This window comes from Oncorhynchus gorbuscha, linkage group LG18 (genome assembly GCF_021184085.1).
Source record: "Oncorhynchus gorbuscha isolate QuinsamMale2020 ecotype Even-year linkage group LG18, OgorEven_v1.0, whole genome shotgun sequence".
Taxonomy (NCBI): Eukaryota; Metazoa; Chordata; class Actinopteri; order Salmoniformes; family Salmonidae; genus Oncorhynchus; species Oncorhynchus gorbuscha.
In genome coordinates, this window is record NC_060190.1 from 41,981,435 (window position 1) to 42,003,533 (window position 22,099).

General features: G+C 39.5%; 3 protein-coding genes across 8 annotated transcripts in view; 1 reads left to right on the forward strand and 2 right to left on the reverse strand.

Annotated features, from left to right (window-relative positions):
• LOC124002985 (E3 ubiquitin-protein ligase NRDP1-like) overlaps nt 1-1,248 on the reverse strand; it is a 29,279-nt gene extending 28,031 nt beyond the window's left edge. For 2 of the 4 annotated variants that reach the window (XM_046310865.1, XM_046310863.1), the window contains exon 1: nt 634-809. The gene's annotated coding sequence lies outside the window, so the exon portion shown is untranslated. Of the gene's footprint in view, nt 1-633; nt 810-1,049 lie in introns of those variants that run through there. The other 2 variants (XM_046310866.1, XM_046310867.1) reach the window with 2 other exon arrangements.
• Nucleotides 273-9,313, forward strand: LOC124002986 (SOSS complex subunit B1-B-like). Of its 3 annotated transcripts, none has more exons than XM_046310869.1 (7): nt 273-374; nt 4,566-4,701; nt 6,975-7,113; nt 7,363-7,434; nt 7,582-7,666; nt 7,816-7,867; nt 8,272-9,313. In XM_046310869.1, exons 2-7 carry the CDS (start codon nt 4,623-4,625, stop codon nt 8,442-8,444), a joined length of 600 nt encoding a protein of 199 aa, XP_046166825.1. In that variant the 5' UTR covers nt 273-374; nt 4,566-4,622; the 3' UTR covers nt 8,445-9,313. The 3 variants fall into 3 exon arrangements, with proteins under 3 accessions (XP_046166825.1, XP_046166826.1, XP_046166824.1); XM_046310870.1 differs by lacking the exon at nt 273-374 and adding an exon at nt 418-511; XM_046310868.1 differs by lacking the exon at nt 273-374 and adding an exon at nt 593-1,116.
• A 159-nt stretch (nt 9,314-9,472) lies between these two features.
• The window catches only part of LOC124002984 (serine/threonine-protein phosphatase 6 regulatory ankyrin repeat subunit C-like), a 38,875-nt gene continuing 26,248 nt past the window's right edge, over nt 9,473-22,099 (reverse strand). Inside the window, exons 25-28 of the mRNA XM_046310862.1 lie at nt 21,913-21,995; nt 21,285-21,367; nt 20,988-21,079; nt 9,473-20,801 (exon numbers count right to left, since the gene is read on the reverse strand). Coding sequence (XP_046166818.1) covers nt 20,557-20,801; nt 20,988-21,079; nt 21,285-21,367; nt 21,913-21,995 — 503 coding nt within the window. The 3' untranslated portion in view covers nt 9,473-20,556. The remainder of the gene's footprint in view (nt 20,802-20,987; nt 21,080-21,284; nt 21,368-21,912; nt 21,996-22,099) is intronic.

Below are 22,099 nucleotides of genomic sequence, written 5' to 3' on the forward strand. Positions count from 1 at the left end.
CTAATTTACAACTGTTGAACTAATTACACCCTAGATCAGCTGGATGCACACAAGAGTGTGTAAGTCTGTATTTAATGTCACCTTGATTACTAAAAATGATCTTGACCTGTGCCCCTAAGCTGTAGCCTAAACCTATTGACGTTACACTGAACTGTGTCAATGGAATATAAATAGCAGTCATCCAATATGCTGTAATAGAAATAAGGCCATGTTTACATTATATATATATATATATAATTTTATTATTTTTCTTTAATCGTCCTCGCTCACCTAAACGGCACCGACCGCCACTGTACTGTTCCAACGTTAACGTTAGTTAGCTACGCAAACACGGAAATCATCCTTGCCGTTTCAAAATGGAATCCCGGCCGTAGGTATGTGGCTGGCTAGCTAACTATCAAACAGGATTCAGTTGCAAACAGAGGAAAGATTAGTGATGGATACCGATCAGAAAGTATTGAAGAGTAAGCTTGCTAATGTGCAACTAATCAAGCTTGCCACAGCTGACTACGTACGTGCGCTAACTTTAGCTAGTTACTACAGGTAGATAGCTGGCACAAGCTGGAATCACACAGTAAAACAAGCAGATAGAGAGCAACTCTAGTGATATGTTGTCGAACTGGGTAACGTTACCTGTTGATATGACAATGAATGGTTAAATTGCCTTTTAAATTACGTTTGGGTTAGCATTCCAGCATGATATCATTTTTTTCTTGATTCCTGTCACCACGTTTCCACGTCCAGCCTACGCCGCTAAGCAACCAAATTGTAAAATCGTTGATAGACAGTTGACTCAACCTATCTTCGGTACGAGCAGTTTTCCTTCCCAGATAAAGGACCTATCACATGATTATCTCATGCGCATCCCATATAATTGATGGTCATTGGATACAATTTTGATTGAAACTAAATTTGACCAACAGAATGCCCGCCACTACAGTACTGACGGTCACAAAAAAATGAACAGTAGTTAGGTTTTTATTTTATTTTTTAACAGTAGCTAGCTAGCTCTTTTACAAACAGGAAAACAATACTTTTTTAAAACTCACTTGTTCCATGGCTTAAAATCCATTATACCGGACAAATCAGCTGTGGACGACAATACACACTGTTGAGGTAATGAAACGTGTAGCTTACGACCTGGTACCCAGTTAGCTATAGCTAACGTTAGCTAGCATAGTAACGTTACTGCAGTTTGCTAAACTACAGCAGGGGCGTATTCATTGAGCCAATTCTGTTGCAAAATGTTTCTTAAACGAAAGCGAACGAAACGGGGAGGGACCTACCAATGACTGTATATATGACCTACTTGAATTTGACCAATACAAACTCTAGTTTTATTTGCAAACCGTTCCGTTTTATAACTGTTTAGACTAATGATTACACCCTAGTTGCTAGACTGGTCTTGCTAACTACTTTATAAGTAATTAGTCGACCTGGGTTACATACTTGCATTGATCTGATCTTGCGTTGCTGTTTAAATTATTACTGTATGTATCATTAAGGCCATGTATTCCTGTAAATTTGCTCATTCTCACACCGAGGTCAAATTTACACTGAACAACACAATAAAGTGTTGGTTTCATGAACTGAAATAAAAGATCTCAGAAATGTTCAATATGCACAAAAATCTTATTTCTCTAAAATGTTGTGCACAAATGTGTTTACATATTTGTTATGTAATGAGCATTTATCCTTTGCTAAGATAATCCATCCACCTGACAGGTATGGCATATCAAGAAGCTGATTAGACAGCGTGATCATTATGCAGGTGCACCTTGTGCTGGGAACAATTTATTTTTTATTTTTTACTAGGCAAGTCTGTTAAGAACAAATTCTTATTTACAATGACGGCCTGCCCCAGATGACGCTGGGCCAATTGTGCACGTCCCTATGGGACTCCCAATCACAGCCGGTTGTGATACAGCCTGGAATTGAACCAGGATCTGAGATGCAATGCCTTAGACCCCTGTACCACTCGGGAGCCCCTAAAAGGCCACTAAATTGTGCAGTTATGTCACACAACACAATGTCACACGTTTTAAGGGAGCGCTCAGTTGGTATGCTGACAAGCATTTCGCTACACCTGCAATAGCATCTGCTAAATATGTGTGACCAATAGCTGTTGCCAAATAGTTAATGTTAATTTTTCTACCATAAGTTGCCTCCAATGTCGTTTTAGAGAATTTGGGAGTACGTTCAACCGGCCTCACAACCGCAGACCACGTGTAACCACGTCAGCCCAGGACCTCCACATCCATCTTTTTCACCTGTGGGATCATCCGAGACCAGCCAACCGGCAAACTGATGGAACTGGGTTTGCACAACCAAAGAATTTTTGCTCAAACAGTCAGAAACCGTCTCATGGAAGCTCATCTGCGTGGTCGTCATCCTCACTAGACCTGACTGCAGTTCGGCGTTGTAACCTACTTCAGTGGGCAAATGCTCACCTTCGATGGCCACTGGCATGCTGGAGAAATGTGCTCTTCACGGATGAATCCCGGTTTCAACTGTACCGTGCAGATGGAAAACAGCGTGAATGGTGTCATGTGGGCAAGCGGTTTGTTGATGTCAACGTTGTGAACAGAGTGCCACATGGTGGGGTTATGGTATGGTCAGGCATAAGCTATGGACAACAAACACAATTGCATTTTATTGATGGCAATTTTAATGCACAGAGATACCGTGACTAGATCCTGAGGCCCTTTGTCGCTATAATCTCGCTATAATCTCATGTTTCAACATGATCATGCACGGCCCCATGTTGCAAGGGTCTGTACACAGTTCCTGGAAGCTGAAAATGTTCCAGTTCTTCCATGGCCTGCATACTCACCAGATCTCACCCATTCAGCATGTTTGGATCGACGGCCAATGTCCGGCAACTCCTATTGAAGAGGAGTGGGACAACTTTACACAGGCCTGATCAATTCTATATGAATGAGATGTGTCGCACTGCGAGAGGCAAATGGTAGACACAGCAGATGGTTTTCTGATCCATGAAATTGTTGCATGTTTGTATTTTTGTTCAGTGTTGTTTTATGTTGGATATTCGGTTTTCTCTAGTCAATATCTACTGAATAAAACATGCCATGGCTATGATATTTGTATATTTTATTTAACTAGTTAAGAACAAATTCTTATTTTCAATGACAGCCTAGGAACAATGAGATAACTGCCTTATCAGGGGCAGAAAGACAGATTCTTACCTCGTCAGCTCGGGGATTTGATCTTGTAACCTTTCGGTTTCTAATCCAACACTCTAACCACTAGGCTACCTGCCGTCTGAATCAGGGGAGGATGGAGAAACATCCAAACCTTTTTTTAAATTTGACATTTCAATCTTCAATAGCGCATTAACAAAGCCTGCTATGACTATGAAAATTATATATTCTGAATCAGGGGAGGATTGAGGAAAATCCACACCTTTTTCATTTTATTTTTGAATGTAATTATTTAGGGGGTGATTTAAATCTTCATATCTTTTAAATGAAGCATGGTCCTGACTATTAAAATTATATATTGGAATCAGGAGAGGATGGAAAAAAATCCATGCCTTGTTTATTTAGAAATCTAGAAATACAGTGTCCTCCGTAATTATTGGGACAGTGACACATTTTGTCTTGTTTTGGCTCTGTACTCCAGCTCTTTGGATTTAAAATTATACAATGATGATGCGGTTAAAGTGCAGACAGTCTGCTTTAATTTGAGGGTATTTTTAGGGGACCAAAAGTATTGGGACATATTCACTAATGTGTGTATTAAAGTAGTCATAAATTTAGTATTTGGTCCCAAATTCCTAGCACACAATGATTACCCAAAACGTGTTACTTTACTAACTTGTTGGATGCATTTGCTGTTTGTTTTAGTTGTGTTTCAGATTATTTTGTACCCAATAGAAATGATAAATGATAATGATAAATGATAAATAATGCATTGTGTCATTTTGGAGTCACTTTTATTGTAAATAATAATAAAATATGTTTCTTAACATTTCTACATTTATGTGGATTCTATCATGATTATGGATAGTCCTGAATGAATCGTGAATAAATTATATTTTTCCTTACGGATTTCAATCTTTAATAGCTCTTAAACAAAGCATGCCATGACCATGAACATTCTATATTCTAAATCAGGGGAGGATGGAGAAAATGTGCACCTTTAAAACAAATTGTAAGATATTTTTTTCCGTATTTCAGTCTTCTGTTGCTCTTAAACAAAGTGTGGAAATTATATATTCTGAATAAAGGGAGTAGGGAGAATAATCCACACCTTTTTAGTTATTGTTTTTTCTTCTGGATTGGATTTTTGTTCATAGCCCCCAGAATATATACTTTTCATATACATGACACGCATTGTTTAAGAGGAATGAGAGATTGAAATCCGAAATCATAGTTATAAAAAACATATATACATTTTTTTCCATTGTTCTCCATCCATCAGAATAATCAATGTTCATAGTCATGGCATGTTTGGTTCAATGGTTATTGATGGGAGAAAACCCGAATATCCAATGTAAAACGAATTTTACCTCTGTCACACACACATTCTTGTAATTATTTCAGGGCAGCTTTGGTCCAGAATTGACTTACACTTTTGGATGCATGACGAGGATCTGAAAGATGACTACCGAGACCCACGTCAAGGACATCAAGCCAGGACTCAAGAATCTCAGTGTCATCTTCATCGTACTTGAAACAGGTGCTAACTCCTTTCTAACAGTAACGTTTTAAATAATAAATTAATGATGAACAGAAACATAATGTATATAATTATCTTGTAATCCACTCGTGTGGAACAAAATGTATGTAAAGTCTTACACACAATATAATGGCACAACACAGAGGCTTGACAGTCAGAGAAACAACCTTATACGTCACCATGTAGACTAATAATAACAATTCATGTTGGTTTATTTGAATCATGCCAGCTATCAAAAAACGTATCTGTGTTGAACTTTCCCTTTTCTCTTTCCCACAAATAGATATTTACACTCCTCATAATTGATGTTTACTCTCCAACTTTCACATTATCTCTCTCAGAACGATCTTCTTGACCCTCTCAGGGCTGGGCGTCTCACAGGCTGACTACGAGCGGTGTAATCTATATTATTAAATTATTGCACCCACACTGCTCACGTGCGCTAATGAGCATCTGCGTTGCCAAGGGCTAAAATAGAAGTCAGTTATATTTCTGGCGCAGATCGCGCTTCAAGTCCTGCCTCTCCCATCTCCTCATTGGTTATACCCGCGTGGGTGACTGAAGATGAACGAGGTCAGTGGCGGTAATGCACCTAATTTATGAAAGTTGCCAATCGCAATATAAAGTCCAGAGAAGAAAAAGCCTGAAAGGATGAGAGATGACTAGAAACAATTCGGTTGACCGTTTAATGTGTGGATTAATTGGTGGAGTAGAGGACCTTGTGCATTTCAGGTAAAATAACAACTCAATGTTTATATCCCAGGAAAAATTAGCTAGCAACAGCAAGCTTGCTGAATGGGACAAATTAGCTAGCAAGTGCAAGCTAGCTATCTAAATTGCCATACATGTTTAATGCTTTTCGACCTGTCCCCAAATGAATATAATTGGTTCAGAGTTTGTTTTGATATTTTAACCTGCGTGTCGTGATCCCGTTTGGTGTGGGAGGACAAAATTTATGCACGATGGCGCACACGCACAGCCCGGTTTGCGTTCCATGTCAGGCTCTGCACACTCTTGGATTGCATTTATGTGTTTTTTTATTTAACCTTTTTTTAACTAGGCAAGTCAGTTAAGAACAAATTCTTATATACAATGACAGCCTACCCCGGCCCAATTGTGCGCCGCCTTATGGGACTCCCAATCACGGCCGGATGTGATGCAGCCTGGATTCAAACCAGGTACTGTAGTGAAACCTCTTGCACTGAGGTGCAGTGCCTTTAAACCGCTGTGTCACTTGGGAGCATCCTTCCTGGCAGGCTGCTTTTACCAGGTGGCGTGGAGAGGATATGTGTCTGCACCATGTGCTCTCACTACTGGTGTTCGGTTCTAGGCCCTCTCCTCTTTTCTCCTTACACTAGGTCACTTTGCTCTGTCATATCCTCACATGTTCTCTCCTATCATTGCAGATGACACTCAACTACTTTTCTCATTCCCCCCCTTCTGACACCCAGCTGGCAACACACATCTCAGCTTGGATGTTGGCCACTTCAAGCTCAACCTCGACAGGGAAGGCCTGTCCGCTCCAAGACCTCTCCATCACAGTCGACAACTCCACTGTGTCCCCCTCCCAGAGTGCAAAGAACCTTGGCGTGACCCTGGACAACACCCTGTCATTCTCTGCAAACATCAAAGCAGTGACTCACTCCTGCAAATTCATGCTCTACAACATCCATAGAGTACAACCTTTCCTCACACAGGAAGTGGCGGAGGTCCTAATTTAGGCACTTGTCATCTCCCATCTGGACCACTTCAATTCTCTGTTACCTGGGATCCCGCTTGTGCCATCAAACTCCTGCAACTTATCCAGAACGCCGCAGCCCGCCTGAAGTTCAACTTTCCCAAGTTCTGCCATGTAACCTTGCTCCTCCGTACACTCCACTGGCTTCCAGTCGAAGCTCGCATCCACTACAAGACCATGGTACTTGCCTACCGAATAGCAAGGGGAACTGCCCCTCCTTACCTTCAGGCTATGCTTAAACCCTACATCCCAACCCAAGCACTCCGTTTGGCCACCAACGAGCACTAACTTTGCTGATAACTTCTTTATTGAGGACAAGTGGACTTAATACGACTGTGATATGTGGTTGTCTCACCTAGCTATCTTAAGCTGAATGCACTAATTGTAAATCACTCTGGATAAGAGCATCTGCTAAATGACAAAAAGTATAATAATGAGATATTTGACACTATCCTTGTACAACTAGCTTGTTCTTGTCTTTGTACACCAATCAAAGGCCACTGATTACTTGTCCCTCTTACCCACTCTCACATAGGACGAGTGACAAAGACAAAGGATGGGTATGAGGTGCGGACCTGTAAGGTGGCCGACAAGACCGGCAGCATTAGCATCTCAGTTTGGGATGAGGTAGGGGGACTGATCCAAACCGGTGACATCATCAGACTCACTAAGGGGTGAGTCATTTATTGAGTCACAGCACAGTCAAGTTAATGCCACACTTTATGGACAGGGCTCCAAACCTACAGCCGAGTATAAAATCAACATAGAAATCAAAAAGGACCACCCAGTCATATTTTCTACCTACCAGCATGAACTTACATTCGGATGAATACATACCATACGTTATTAGTCCTTTAATCTTGGATCAACTTTAAATCCTGGGGGAAATGTATTTTGTCTTGAAATTTGTGTCTTTTCTCCAGATATGCGTCTGTGTTCAAAGGTTGCCTGACTCTGTACACAGGTAGAGGTGGAGAGCTGTCGAAGATTGGAGAGTAAGTTCTATAGATGCTCTGTGCTTAATAACATTTCATGCTACATATTTACGAAAAGGAGGAGCAACAATGTAAATGTTGCTGAGAGATGCATCTAATGTCATAATTTACTGGTCTAAACTAATGCTCACATATCGTTTTGTTCAGGTTCTGCATGGTGTATTCAGAGGTACCAAACTTCAGTGAGCCTAGCCCAGAGTACTCTAACATGGACCAGATGAAGAACAAGACTGTAAGGGGTGTTTTGAACTTAGGGATATCAGTGTGTAAGCGTCTTATTACAGAATGATAGGTAATAAATATTTTTCCCCTACGAATTTAGTTCAATGTTTCAAGTATCTTTTTCTTGTACTATGTGTGAACAGATTATTTATTTCCCAGGTAGTCGGTGACCAAGGAAACATACTGAACAACAACAATAACCGCTCTGCTGGTAAGACCACTATCAAAGCCCAACAAAAAATTAAGAGTTATGACGTCAAATGAAAGCGTTTCGGCAACGGCCTTCGTTAGTGTTATTTATTTTCCTCTGCTGCTATTAGGTGACTCATGCAACATTTCCACCTGGAAGTCTACCTAAACGTCAATGCCATGTCTGTATCAGTAAACTAAAGGAATACAATTCCATGAAATAACAATATAATTTTTGATCGCTGCTTTAAGCTGTAAAGTTGCTTCTTTTACCTGTGAGTGGCTGGTTCAGCCACCTTCAGTGTATACAAACAGCAGTGTATTTTTTTTGGCAATTGGTTAATTGTGAACACTAACACGTTACCTCTCCCTTCTATCACTATTTATGAAGATTTATAAATGAAGCATGCCAATTTCTTATTCTAGGTAATGAAACTACCAATGGGAACGGTGTAAACTCTCAAGGTTCCGGGAGGTCGACTAATCGTCAACAGGGAGGGCAGGCTGGCAGTGATGTTGGCAGCAGAGCAGCCAATCCAGGAGCAGGAGGGACAGCTGTCAGCAATGGAAAGGAGACTAGACGTTCAGCAAAAAGATGATTGGAGCAGAAGGAAGCAAAGTCCATCCCTCTCCAGAACTGTCAAATGATGATGCTAATGCTGCGTTCGAAGTGGAAATTTACCACCACAGAGTTAGGACTCTAAATGGATAAAACCCATTTTGGCATGAACCTTGCTATTGAGGGTTTCACCATTTTAAAGTAGTCAAATGGGTGGGACTTCCTATGGGTAAGGAAGCATCACATGAAGGATGATAGTCAAGTTTTTCACTAGTAATTACCAGCTGGAGGGCTGTTCAAATGTATTTTCCCAGTTGTATGTGGTAAACGTTAAGACATTTGATTTTAATTAGGTTTGTTTACAAGGAACACTAAAGTTCACTAAAGGTTATGTAACCATCAAGAAAAAGTATTTGTGAGAAAAACAAATTTTTTTCTTTTTACAATTAAGCTGCTTAATGGGAAGCCATAACGTGTTTTTCAAAGTCACAGTTTTCCAATGAGATGTCGAAAATATAAAATTACTCTTTTAACTAATGTGCTGTGTAGGCTCTGTGCAAAACGTAGCCCAAACCTGACAGATTGATGTGAAGTTGGATTCAGAAATCCTTAATTGTGAAGTCAGAAATCCTTAAATTGCCAGAATCCTTAGTTGCTACATCCATTTTTGGATGTATATATAAATGATATTGATTTTTGATTAATTTAACTTATAAATGCCTCATGAGCTTAGGTCAACTGTCATACCCCATCAGATTCATAACCTTGTGACAGCAGCCACACTTTAAATGTTGTACGACCGTTCATAACTGGTCTGGAATAGTGATCTTACATGACCATTTTTACTCCAGTGTTTGTAAACAAACTGTAGAGCCTTGTAACATGGTTAAAACTACACATTTGGTATCATGGATTGTCAGTCCTTGCATCCATAGATCTGTTTATTAATTTGAAAGTGGTTACACTTCTCCAGCCTCAGCTAGATAGAGAAAAAAAAAACATCATACACTATTGTTTCAATTAAGGATTCTGGCTTGAAAATGTAAAATAAAGAAAACACAAAGTAGATAGATATTAAGCAATAGCAATTTATTTAAACATAACCAATCCTAAGCCACAACACTGAATGACAAGACTCAAATGCTGTAGCATACATGGTATAAAATCGATCAGGTTTCAATGCCTTGGTTTGTTAAGTTTCTCCTGTAATGTCAGAAAGGTCAATGCAGATTACACTGTTTCACTAAAATCATTAAATCATGTATTTTATACATTTTCGGAACATTTTGTAAGAAATAACCATTCAGTAGCACACAATTATATAACAAGGCAAAGTGCTTTCAAGGATTGCAATGTCAAAATAATGAACATGTTGGAGATTTGTTCAGGGTTGGAAGGGTTTATGTGTGTGTGTGTCTTTTACGGAATAGATCTCTAACCTCTTACTGTATATCACATACCTATGCTTCAGTTAAAAAGTCAAAGGTCAGTTGGTTGGAAGAGGTGATGGGATTTGTGGTGGTTGCATGATCACAAATTAAGGTCTAGATTTGTTTTTCGTTTGAAGGCTTAAGGCTGGATGCAATACGATTTCCCTTCACACAAACACCACAATATCTCCATAATTTGACTTCAATAACAGCTTTAGTTATGTTGCTTTTGTAATTAAGATGCACACACGTTCTCCTAATCTCTGGTAGTTGTAGACACAGTTGCAGCTGTAAACTAGACTTTTAGACGTATGGCTCAACTTACACACTTACAGTAAAAACCCACCATACTATGAAAAACAGGATGATTCCTGGTGGATACTTTCAGGACGGGGTTTTTAAAAAAATATCATAAAGTACCTTGTTGCAACAAGTATCTGAAGGATAGAAAACATGTACCAGAGACGAGGTTCACATGTATGCTACAACAGTTAGACCTTAAAAGAGATTTCATTCGATCAAAATACAGTTTGGCTTCACATTCCAGTGGTTGTTGGGATATCATTTTTCTTTCCATGTTACAAGCGCACGTACACACACACACACAAAATCAAGCTCACTTTTTTTTTGTCTTTGATCAAAAGTGATTAATATGCTTTCATATTTTCCAGACACTAGTATACAGTGAGCTACAAAAGTATTGGGACAGTGAAAACTGTTTTGGCTCGGTACTCCAGCACTTTGGATTTGATACAATGACTATGAGGTTAAAGTGTAGACTGTCAGCTTTACCTTTAGGGTATTTTCATCCATATCGGGTGAACCGTTTCAAAATTACAGCACTTTTTGTACATAGTCTCCCCACCCCCCCAAATGTGTCACTGTCACACTACTTTGGTAGCTCAATGTAGGTGGTTATGAGCTAAGGAGACAAAGAGTAGCTGTGCATCAAGGAGGTAGGCAAAATAAAACATGATCATATTACATTAGCAGTAAAAGTAACTTTCAAAATAGCATGGACATTTGAGGTGAGAACATTTGTTTTAGCTTAAATGTATTACTTTTAACTGATATATTTGAGGTAATATGGATTCAAAAATCACACAATCTCATGCTAATAAAACTTAAAAGAAATGTTTACTGAATGCTCTAGAAAATACTGAATGCAGGCATGCTCAAGCTCTTCACCAGGCAGCAGTACTTCAAAACAGAAAGGTGCCAAAGAGAAAGCATTTCATGCATTTCCACTTGCTCATTTGCACCTCCTAATTTATAGTTTGGCCTAAATGAAGCACAATAACACTTTCATGATCACCTACAGTTCATGCTGAAGTCACATGGGAAGTCAACATCGGCTTGGCATATTCTATCCCTTCTATGGACTACAACCAGATAGGGACTATTAGTGGTTAAAATACCTGCCTAACGTTCAACTTTATGACCAATTACTAACTTTAACCCAAAACTTCCAATATGGTGAAAAAAAATTGCAGCGAAACAAGAAGCCAATGAAATTCTAGCAGAGGCAATACGGACAGTCAAAGCACATAATAATTCAAGGTTGTAGCCCGTAGACTGGGCTTGTGTTACATTTTGCTTGGCTGGTCTATTGGAGTAAACAAATCCTCGCATAATACAAAGCAATGTCCAATGACTGAGTCAAACCGAGACGCCCTCCTGAATAAGACGCTAATATACCCAGAACCAAAGTAAAAATAAGGGCTGTTAAAGCAAAGGACTACCAACCACCAACCTCAAGCTTTCAATTACACCAGTGCTTTAAATTTCATTTCAAAAGGTCTGTTAATGCATATTAGTCTACCCCACATAGCACGTAGGATACTGTACTAATTTATTTTCAAATATGCTCAAATTAACAATAACATTTAAAATGAGTCAACCAAAAACTATTACAGGCCATTGTACCAGAATCTTACATACATCACTTGTGTTTCAAAGGAAATGTATTTCACGTTAATAATTAGAAGGAAAAAACAATATTCTTTACGGTATTTATAAACCAGGAAGTGGGTAAAGAAATACAATAGACAGGAATGAACACACACTTTTTCTTTGCCCTTTTGCTGATAGCGGTTCATATTACCATCGCACACTCTTGACCTCATACTCACTAATGAAGACATGACAGCTAACTGCCCAAATCGTCACACACGAACACACTTAAAACACAGAACTCTATGCCTACTCACTGTACTGTAAAAGTAATCAAAACATTAAGTTCTGTGGCATAGCAATCCATTGACTTCCTTGTCCACAAAATACAATCTTCTTCCACCACCTATTTTTAGAACATGTTGTAGTACAGAGAACAATCTAAACACGCACAATTAAAGGAGTTGCATAAAAACTAGCCTAAAAATGCCTAAGCCACAACATTTATTCGTGATTATCTTAAGTCGGTTCATTTTGTATAAGGGGGGGGGGGGGGCGGGTTGTACAGACACCAACTAAAACTACATCCTGATCAGATCAACATACTGCTAAAATGGTACTACAAATGTCACAAGTATAAGTCTTGCTTTATAATAATTGACCATGTTCATTTCAATACCATTTAGTTAAGTAAATCAACAACAATCTCGACACACTAGTCTGTCTGAAGTGCATTTTTAGTGATGTTGTGCTTAGAACACCCAACAAAGTGCACTTGCCAATATTGCTTTTATTATGAATTCACACTATAACTCCAGTATTATCACTACTGGGATTCAACACTATTTCAATGTGTTTTTTCAGGTCCCTTGACAAATATGGCAAGCAAGCCAAAGGCAAGAATCAAACGAGAGCAAAATAAACTACAGTCAAGTTGTACATCCAGAGGGTGTTTGGATTTATGACAACAGCATGAGTGTTTCTTTGTATATTTCTCCAACCAATTAACAATTGCTTGAGGAGTTGAAGCCACAGTGCACAACATGGATGGATGATAAGACTGGGAAGCACTAGAATCATGTTGTGTTTTGAATGAACAACAATGGCTCACTGGCTTCACCGGATCTGTAATTGTGAGCAGTTGTGTTCCTGGGAGGTGTGACCTCCACTTTTATCAACAATAAGGCTTTCAATTGGCATGAACGGAAGACCATTTTGCTGATGTCTAAAATATTTTTTCCCCCCCAAGGACTGAACTATTCACTCAATGGTTTTGTATGCCCGTCTGTATCACGACAAAGTGTCAGTCAGGATTGTATTTGGTGGTCATAGAGGAGCTGGGTTTCGCAGTTTACAAGGTAACATTCTTTAACTATAACAATTTTGACCAGCCATGTGACATACAGTATATATAGAAATGCACAGAATTCTCATAAATAAGTTACTTTATGATGTGGATCTAAAACAACTTCCGGTCCAAGACATTTCTCTCCTTTGGTTGCCTATCGAAGCATTTCTTTAAATGGAAACATCATGATTCAATATCCTAATTTAACTGTTTTTATTTATTTTATTTAACCTTTAAATTTACCCAAGCAAGTCAGTTAAGAACAAATTCTTATTTCACAATGACGGCCTACCCCGGCCAAACCCTCCCCTAACCCGGACAAATTGGGACTCCCAATCATGGCAATTTGTGATACAGACCCAGGATCGAACCCAGGTCTGTAGTGATGCCTCTAGCCCTGCGATGCAGTGCCTTAGACCACTGCCCCACCCGGGATTCCTACTTGCATCGCCCCATCCTATGGGTGGCTGTCAAGAAGCAGTCGAGTCATGAAACAACCATCAAATAAAAATTAAAAGTGACAAAAATAGTTGCATAATATGTACCACATTTACTCTCCAATGAGGTCCAATACATCAATAGAATGCACTGGTTTGGGTAAAAATCATTGCGAGACATAACATCTTGAGGTAAGCTGTTCGATGTCTGATAACGGCTAATCAAGTAATACATGAAGGCATACAATAAAAATAGTGTGGACATTACTCTCCACTAAGGAGACGACAGCAGTGCATCCCTCTATAGTCTATTTGGAGGGTCAACTCAGTAACGGTCCTTGAAGAGGACGAGAAGACAGACAAAATAAAGCTATTGGTGGGTCTACATCGTCTCTGAAGTATTTCAAAGAAGCCAAATACTGTTAGAGAATAAAGTCAACCCATACATCGGTTTGCTTTGTTTTGAACAAGTGTTACTAAGCCTTAACTAACTTCAGAGGCACACGAGTGACAAATGTAATCAAACAAGTTAGGACCAGACAAACTTCAGACAGTACAACATGGGCCACACAACCTGAGGGTCGAAATAGCAGGAAAGTGGGACCGACGGTTTGGTTCAATTTTAACAAGAGTTTGGATGTTACGACTGAATAAGCATGTAAATCATGTCCACGTAGTAGTTGTACAGCATAAACAAATGAATAATGAAGGCATGAACGTAGCCTACAAGCTACAAAAATCAAGAATCTTAACATGATCACACATGCCACCTTCGCTAAGAAACGTTTTGTCTACATAGAGATGGGACAGACATGCAGAAGTTGGAATCATGGAAGAACTTAATAGTGTGCTTCACGCATGAATCTGGACATTGAAGGTGACGCAATTCTGTCAATTTCAAGAGGTGTTTGTTTTGGTTGATCAAATGTCATTTATGACTCAAAACGTCATGAGATGAATGAATCTTGTTTAATAGCGTACTTTGAGAAAAAAATTGTAGCCATTTATTTTCAACAAATTCTAATAAAGAAAGCTCTAATTCTGCCGTTTATATTATGCTTGGAGAAGAGGAAATGTTCACGGTCCCCTCTTGATTTGAAAGAATCCTTTCAAATGGGAATAAATAAAAAAAACACAAAAAAAAGGTAACTGCCTAGATATTGCCTTAATCCAATGACTTTTCAAGTAATGAAGGACATCGGCGTCCTAGAGGTAAGTGGGAGACATCCCAGAGGACTACGTTATGGACAGCATCACCATGGTGATCACTGGCATAACTAAAAGAAACCAACATGCTCTTTGTTTCAAACTTCTATCCCTTCCACACCTAATTTAGAGGTTATTGAATCAGCATGACACAAGTGTTCGATACCATATGAATGCTTTCTCACTAGAAGGACCATAGTGTCTCATCAAGATAAAGGCAGCTACATTAGGCCACTATACCAATAGTGTATGTTCTTCCTATTCTCCAATTTTAACACGACCCTACTTAGTCTCTTTCCACTCACATCTGATGGCAACATTTTGTCAGTTGCCCAAAATCCATAAATACTCTTAATCTATACAAATAAAATAAGAAAGGAAAGAAATTAATATGTGTTGAATCTGCTTCCTTCCAAAGTTTTTAACAGTTCTTTCCCCAACTTCTCCTGTAACTCAGTTTACAGTACTCGGACTCAATTACTTATGTGCAATTTTACCATCTTCTACCCTACTAACCCATACTGCTTTTTCAAAATACAATTTGGACTTGATCAGTCTTCCACCATGCACATTCACAATTATCTAATGCTATCTATTTCACCCCATCCACTGGCCAAAGCGCCCATGTCTCTCATTCCTACAAACTGAAGCATTTTGAGAAAGTTGTCCATCTTTGCCATTTGAGCCATTGTAAGGTATTATCGTCCTTTACAACAAAATAATTCTACACAGATGCTTTTCCATACCATACTGATAACATTTCAGATGTTGCATGTGAGACATCAACCAAAAACTGTGTTTAATTGATACATTAGGTAAATTCATTAGATGCCATCCAGAATTACAATTCTACCTTCATAAAAAAGGATGAAGCACAATCTAATCCCCTAAAAAAAACATTATTCCTCTCTTTGTGTTGAGCATCACACAAATACCATCTCCACTGAGAATCAAAGACGATTCCTTTTTTCATAGACAAACAGGTATTTCTACGGCACTTGTGAGTCTAGGTAACAGAATGGGGAGTTATTAAGGTCGACTGTTTTGATAGACAAAAACGGACACATTCCCAAATGTAAAAATCGGCTACGCACTACAAACAAAATATAGAGTAGCAAAACAACTATACATCATTTCTAAGAGGTATTGTAAAGGCAGTCCATGGTGAGTCCATGGTTAACAGGAGGGATAGCTCGGCTATTAGCGCTAGTGCCCATTGTTGACAAACAAAAGCTAGAGAGGAACTAAAAGTATCATTCACCAAATGATTTATAAGAGTCAAAACGATTATATTGGAGTGAGGCTTGTACCACTAAACGTAACGCATATATATGCTGGATGTACCACGTTTTTAGGCTAACCCATCCGCAGAATGCAATAATAATACCCTTCAATGGCACAAATTAGTTAGCCATCCCTTCATATCAAAAGATGAAACACAACCCTACCACATCTATGCATGAGGAGGCAGAGGTAAAGATCATTTTGCTTTAGTCCATTTTTCCATTCTTTTCCCATAATTTCTAGAACTTAACTTAAACAGTGCGGCAAAAGTCAGTTACTCGAAAACCAAAACCCCTGCCATAATTTAGACCATACATTCACGTTTTTGTCAGCAATTGACTAATATGGCTTTAGTTAAGATGTCTGCAAATGTACGTAATATCTCCAATTTCGGTAAAGTCAAGTGTTTTTCAGTTTCATCCCCTGCTTTTTGGCAACTCAATGAAAGGCAGCGCAAGTATAATTTTCTATTTGAAATTTGTTTTTTTTTGCTGCACACGTGTGCACACCAAGGTGTGACCATAGACTTTTCACTGCTCTCTTATGCTAACCCCAAAGAGAAACATGCCCCTCCAATTAAACAGTGTGTCTCTCCAACAAGCACATCACACATGATTGTGAAGATCAGTCACCAGTTCACCTACTCTCTTCTCTCCACTGAAGGTATCGTTCTCCCTAAATAGAAGTTTATATCTACATAGGGAACATACTGTATGTACCGGTATACATAAATACATATAGAGATATTAAATATACAAAAGTGCTTATTCTTGAAATAAGTGCTTTGGGTCAGGACTGAGTGAAAATGGTTGTTTTTGTTGCATCACTGAAAATGTAAAATGCTTTCCGACATTCTATGGCCCCAAAGATCACAATACTAGGTTCATATATGTCCACAGTGTAAACAGAATAGGTAAATAGGGAGGAAATAAACTTTTTTTTAAAGGGAAGGGGCTTCATGAATTTAGTCCTTTAACTCTTTACTTGTATTACATTTACATTTAAGTCATTTAGCAGACGCTCTTATCCAGAGCGACTCACAAATTGGTATGTCTTTAGGCATCCGATTGATCAGTAAGGGATTCAGTTTCACATGAAAACTTATTCCAAAAGGGAGATTGGGGTTTTCAATGTCATGTCTAACCAGCCTGACGACAACAAAACCGTAGGCTACACCAAATCCACGGTCAATGAAATGTCACACCGTTACACAATATAGGAAAAATATATATATGGGATCTAGTAAATTCCTATTCTCATTTAAATCAACGCAACAATTATAATTAACATAGCAATTCACCCTAGAACATTATTAAATGGCTTACTATTCGATGTGATCTCACCTCATCGAACTGGGCCTAAACCTTCTCTGACATCATATAAAAAGGCTTATGTAAAATGCCACAAAAATTTCAGGTAGCTTAATACAATCATTTTTTCAGCATATTAGTATAAATATGAGGAACAACGACACTGGTTTTGGAATTTGCTATTCCTACATCATGTAAAGGATATTGACTTTGTCATCTTATTTTTTCTTAAAAGGCTTTGACATTAAAAACCTTGTGGAATAACATTTCTGGCATCTGAATAGGTGCAAGATAAGCTTTTCCTTTAAAACACAGTTCCTTCCCAGCCCTATGATTGAATGCACCAGGAGCTGACAATGAATCTCAGGCTGAAATATGATTCAGAAATTGATACATCAAATGTTTTTTTTCTTTCTTAGTATAATGAATAGTACGTACATCTAAGGAGATGTGCAAAATGATTTTGATATTGCATTCAAAAGAGAACAATTCTAGGTGACAACTGATAATAGGAATGAGGCATATCCAGAGAGAAACAACAGTGTCATGGAGGAAGAGGGTTAAGGTTGTCAGTGTATAACACAATGGAGGTATTTGTACCAGACATGTCAACATGGTGTTCTTGTTGCCAAAAAAAGAGAAATGGGAGCACACATACTTCAAAACGGGTGTAAAGCAATACTCGATGACTCAATGACTCAAATAAACTAAATCCCGAAAAAGACACTTCTTAAAAACAACTCCCGAAAAGCATTTACTTATAAATAAAAAGCCCTTGTGATGCTGATTGTCATCTCAAAAAATAAATAAAAAAGTAGCTGTCCATACATAACCGTACCAACATAATATAAGTATGTGTGTTTTTGTGTCAGCCATACTTTGTCAATATGGTGTAAAGTTAAGAGAAAAGATATGCATCGGTACAGTAACACTACTTGTGCAATTTTGCCATCTAACTACATTTATGTAATATGTCAAATACAGATACAAGGCAGGCTAATGCAGAATGTTACAGTACACCATGGATTTAAAAATACTTTCTCCTTTTAAATATTCAAATTACTTTATGAATGTTTGACTAGGGTCAAATGCTGATAAAGATTGATTTTGTAATTATTATTATTAAAAAAAAATTTGGGGGGGGTCTTTACAATCTCAAGAAAACAATTACAAACGGAGTGAACATCATTTTGAATTCTGTTCAGATGAACATAACTAACAATCTTCATAAATAGCGTAATCAACTGATTACCCTTAAAACTAAACTGATTCAACTACTGTGCAAAAGGCGGCAGAGAAGAAATCAACAAAAAGTAATGGATCTATAGTGTGGCCCAAACAGGAGTCAATGAGTTGCGTTGTTAAAATCTTTGAGGTAAGTACAAGACATGCCTAATTCAAATTTAAAAGGAATGCATTTGTGTTTTTGGCTGCACTTTTGACAACTCCCAATGCTGTGCCTATCAACGTGACAAGTGAGGATTACAGCGCATGGCGTTTGATTGGGATTACTGACTTTTTTTCAAGTATGGCTGTTTGGAAAGAATAGAAAAACTATTTTTTTAAACATTCTACCTATTCCATTTGAAAAATAATACTTTAACTTTGGAGGTAGTGCAAATTATTTTCTTGAAAACTTGAAGTCATCCCCAATGTTGAGGTAAAAACATGAACCTTTCCACACAGCAAACTGCATGAAAAGAAAAAAAATGCTAAAGAATTTGAAGTCTTGTTTAAATATTGCTTCCCAATAATGAAAAAAATAAAATAAATGTACACACCAAATGTAGACCCGCATTGACAGAAACCGTGAATAGAATCCATGGAGAAGGCAGCAATATTTTAGCAGCTATATTGAAAACACGTCTTCGCTCTTTATTTTCCTACTGGAGGCATGTCCTTATTGTGCAAACATATTAGCCTGTCGATTCACAAGTAAATACGACGACCATTTTCATTATGTAAACAAGTGTTTATACGACAGCAACAAAAATAGCTTATGCTGTTCAGTATGTGTGCTAAACCCATTTCTCTTCAAATCTACATTTCATCCTTTAAAAATGTCCCACTAGCATTGTTCTCTTTTAAAATCTTAAATAATCAGGAATCAGGTGGGAGATCAGAGGGTATAAACTAGGTGAGGTTAAGGGGTTGTGGTTGTCTCTCAGTATTCCATAGGCACAACATTGTTAAATATCCAGAAACGTCTTAGAACCGCCTTAAGGTACCAAAAGTATTCTACGACAGTGACGAACGGGAGTGGGGTTCAGGCAAGTCCCACAACGACTCCCTTCAGGATGGACTCAGTGAGAGGGGGCTAATGCAGAAAAACCCAGCCAACAAAAGTCCGGAAGCTACTGGACCTGGTGGATGAGGTCACTCAGACAGCCTTAGCAAGTGGGAGGTGCTTGTTGTCGGACTTCTAGGTGAGTCAACACCAGCTTGTCACCGCTTGTTTTCAAATCCATGGGCTTCTCTGCAGAGCTCTCAACTCACCCAGACTCTTAACTGTACAGTCAAACCCAGCGACGGTCTATCACTCTCTCCCGTTCTTTCCCTCGCTCTACTACTTCAGTTTTATTCTAGTCTTCGGAGAGAGAGGCACAGCACTGCAAATACCCACACGTGCTGCATATTGCACCAGTTTCAGTCAGAGTAGAAGTCGGCGAGGCACCGTTCTCCTTCTACTAGGTCATCGCTTTCACTGGGATTTGCGAGGTAAGTTCATTCGTTGTTGAAGTGCAATATCAAAAATTCACAATAATTTAAATTTAATTTAGAATTAATTTAGACCGTAGCTTATCTGTTAATTCAACAAAACCGTGATAACTTCATGATGATGCAGAAACTCTGCCGGTACGATTCAGAGGGACTCAGTGACGTGCTCTGTCCTGGACACTGGACAGAGGGTGTCTGACCTAAGGACAGGCTAGCGACGACAGAGACGATATGCCACAGAGGAGAGGCAAATAATTGCATATAGTTTTGACTGCACCCATAAGGGATTTAGTTTTTCTTTAAACACACAGACAAACGCACGCGCACATATACCGACACACACATCCAAACGCACACGCTCACTTACACACATGTAATTCAAAGTATATTCCTGCTCTTGTTGTGTGTGTTAGAAGGGGGGTGGGGTCCCCCGGATTATAGTGGATTAAAGAGGGCAGATCTGGCTAGTTAAAGATATAAGGGGACAGGGTAGGGAGGTCTGAGGGAAACAGGTTGGGGGTTCGCTTCACTCGGTGAAGCAGCCGTCCAGGCCGGCGGTGCCGTGGCGGTCCTTGGCGTAGGCGTGGTGCAGGGTGCCGTTGGGCAGGGGCCCACAGGTGGTGGCGATGCCACAGTGCTTCAGCAGGTTGAGGCCAAAGGAGGCGGCGGCGCTGGCGTCTTTTGGAGGGAAAGGCTTCATGGTGGAGAGGATCAGGGCCAGGCAGTCCGCCACGTCCTTGTTAGGGGCACAGGCCAGGGCCGGGGTGTGGCCTGACGATAGGAGACAGAAACACGCACATTGATTAAAATGTATATTTCACATTTAAGAATAACAAATTCTCTTTTATGGTTTCCAATAACAACCTGCTTAGTCAAGAGGTGAACATGCATATCAGACACGCTATCCGAAGCGACAGAAGAAAATGGCCAACACTAACCGACACTGTGGTGACTCACCCTCCTCATCTATAGCCATCACAGCTGCCCCTTGGCTGAGGAGCACCTGGACCACTGTAGCCAGACCGTTCCTCGCTGCGATATGAAGGGGCCTGGGGAAGAGGGAAATGGGATAAACAGTCAATAGACCACCTGGGTAAACAAAACGCTAGGTCTTCATGGTTTTGTATAGGTCCGTTAGGAGTCATACAGACTAGGAGTTTAAAGGGGCTGAGTGAGAGATGAAGCTTGGGTTTTATACAGTGTTGAACAGTGTCTTTCATGAAAGGTTGAGTCTCTGCGATGATGATGGCTCACATTTGCAGTGCACCGTTTGTTGCATTGATGAGGGAGGGGTCGCTGATCTCTCCCAGGATTAACAGGGCACACATCTCATGAGCCTGTGGGAGAAAACACATTAAGTAAGCAAGCGAGCCTTGTCCGAGAACAGCCTATAAAGGCAAGATCTCCTGTTTCTGTAAGGCAGCTTGATGTACAAATATACCCCCTATTGCAGGGAAACACAAAGGTTAGGTTTAGTACACTGGGATTGAACCGCCAACACTCTCCGAATAGGTAGCTGCATGCAACGGGGTCCTTCAGGCACAGCCCAGGACAGCCGCCACCAGACAGACAAGACCGAGACAGGTAAGCGAGTGGCAAGCTGCAATACACTAGACACACATGCCATTTCCCTGCCACCTAATAATGCTTTGGCGTCAACAGTAATAAACATGAGCAATCTGAAGATGTAAAGCAGTTATCCAATGATATGTGGATCTGTCATGCTTGTTTTCTGTATAGTTGATAGATGCCAGAGTTTTAAAAATAACTTAGGTTGTGAATTTGGCTAGTGAGTCATAATTCTAAATAACAGTAGACCGTGTGTCAGCTAGGCGTATGATGGAGTGTCTTGCCTTGCTGCAGGACTGTGTCTGTCTCTCACCTTGCTGCAGGCCAGGTGAAGGGCGGTGTTGTCGTTGACATCCAGCAGGGTCAGGTCTGCCTTGGCCTGGTGCAGCAGGATCTCTGTTGGGTTCACACATCTCTCACAATTACACATCATCATCATTCGGCTGCAGAACAGTCGACAACAAGCTTCCTCCACTTGCTATGGTCACTAGCAAGGGTTG

Excerpts from the sequence above, each read along its gene's own strand:
- LOC124002986 (XM_046310869.1), top strand. The coding sequence starts at position 4,623 with ATGACTACCGAGACCCACGTCAAGGACATCAAGCCAGGACTCAAGAAT. Across the intron at positions 4,702-6,974 it reads CTTCATCGTACTTGAAACAG|GACGAGTGACAAAGACAAAG; the intron begins GTGCTAACTCCT and ends ACTCTCACATAG. Across the intron at positions 7,667-7,815 it reads ACCAGATGAAGAACAAGACT|GTAGTCGGTGACCAAGGAAA; the intron begins GTAAGGGGTGTT and ends TTTATTTCCCAG.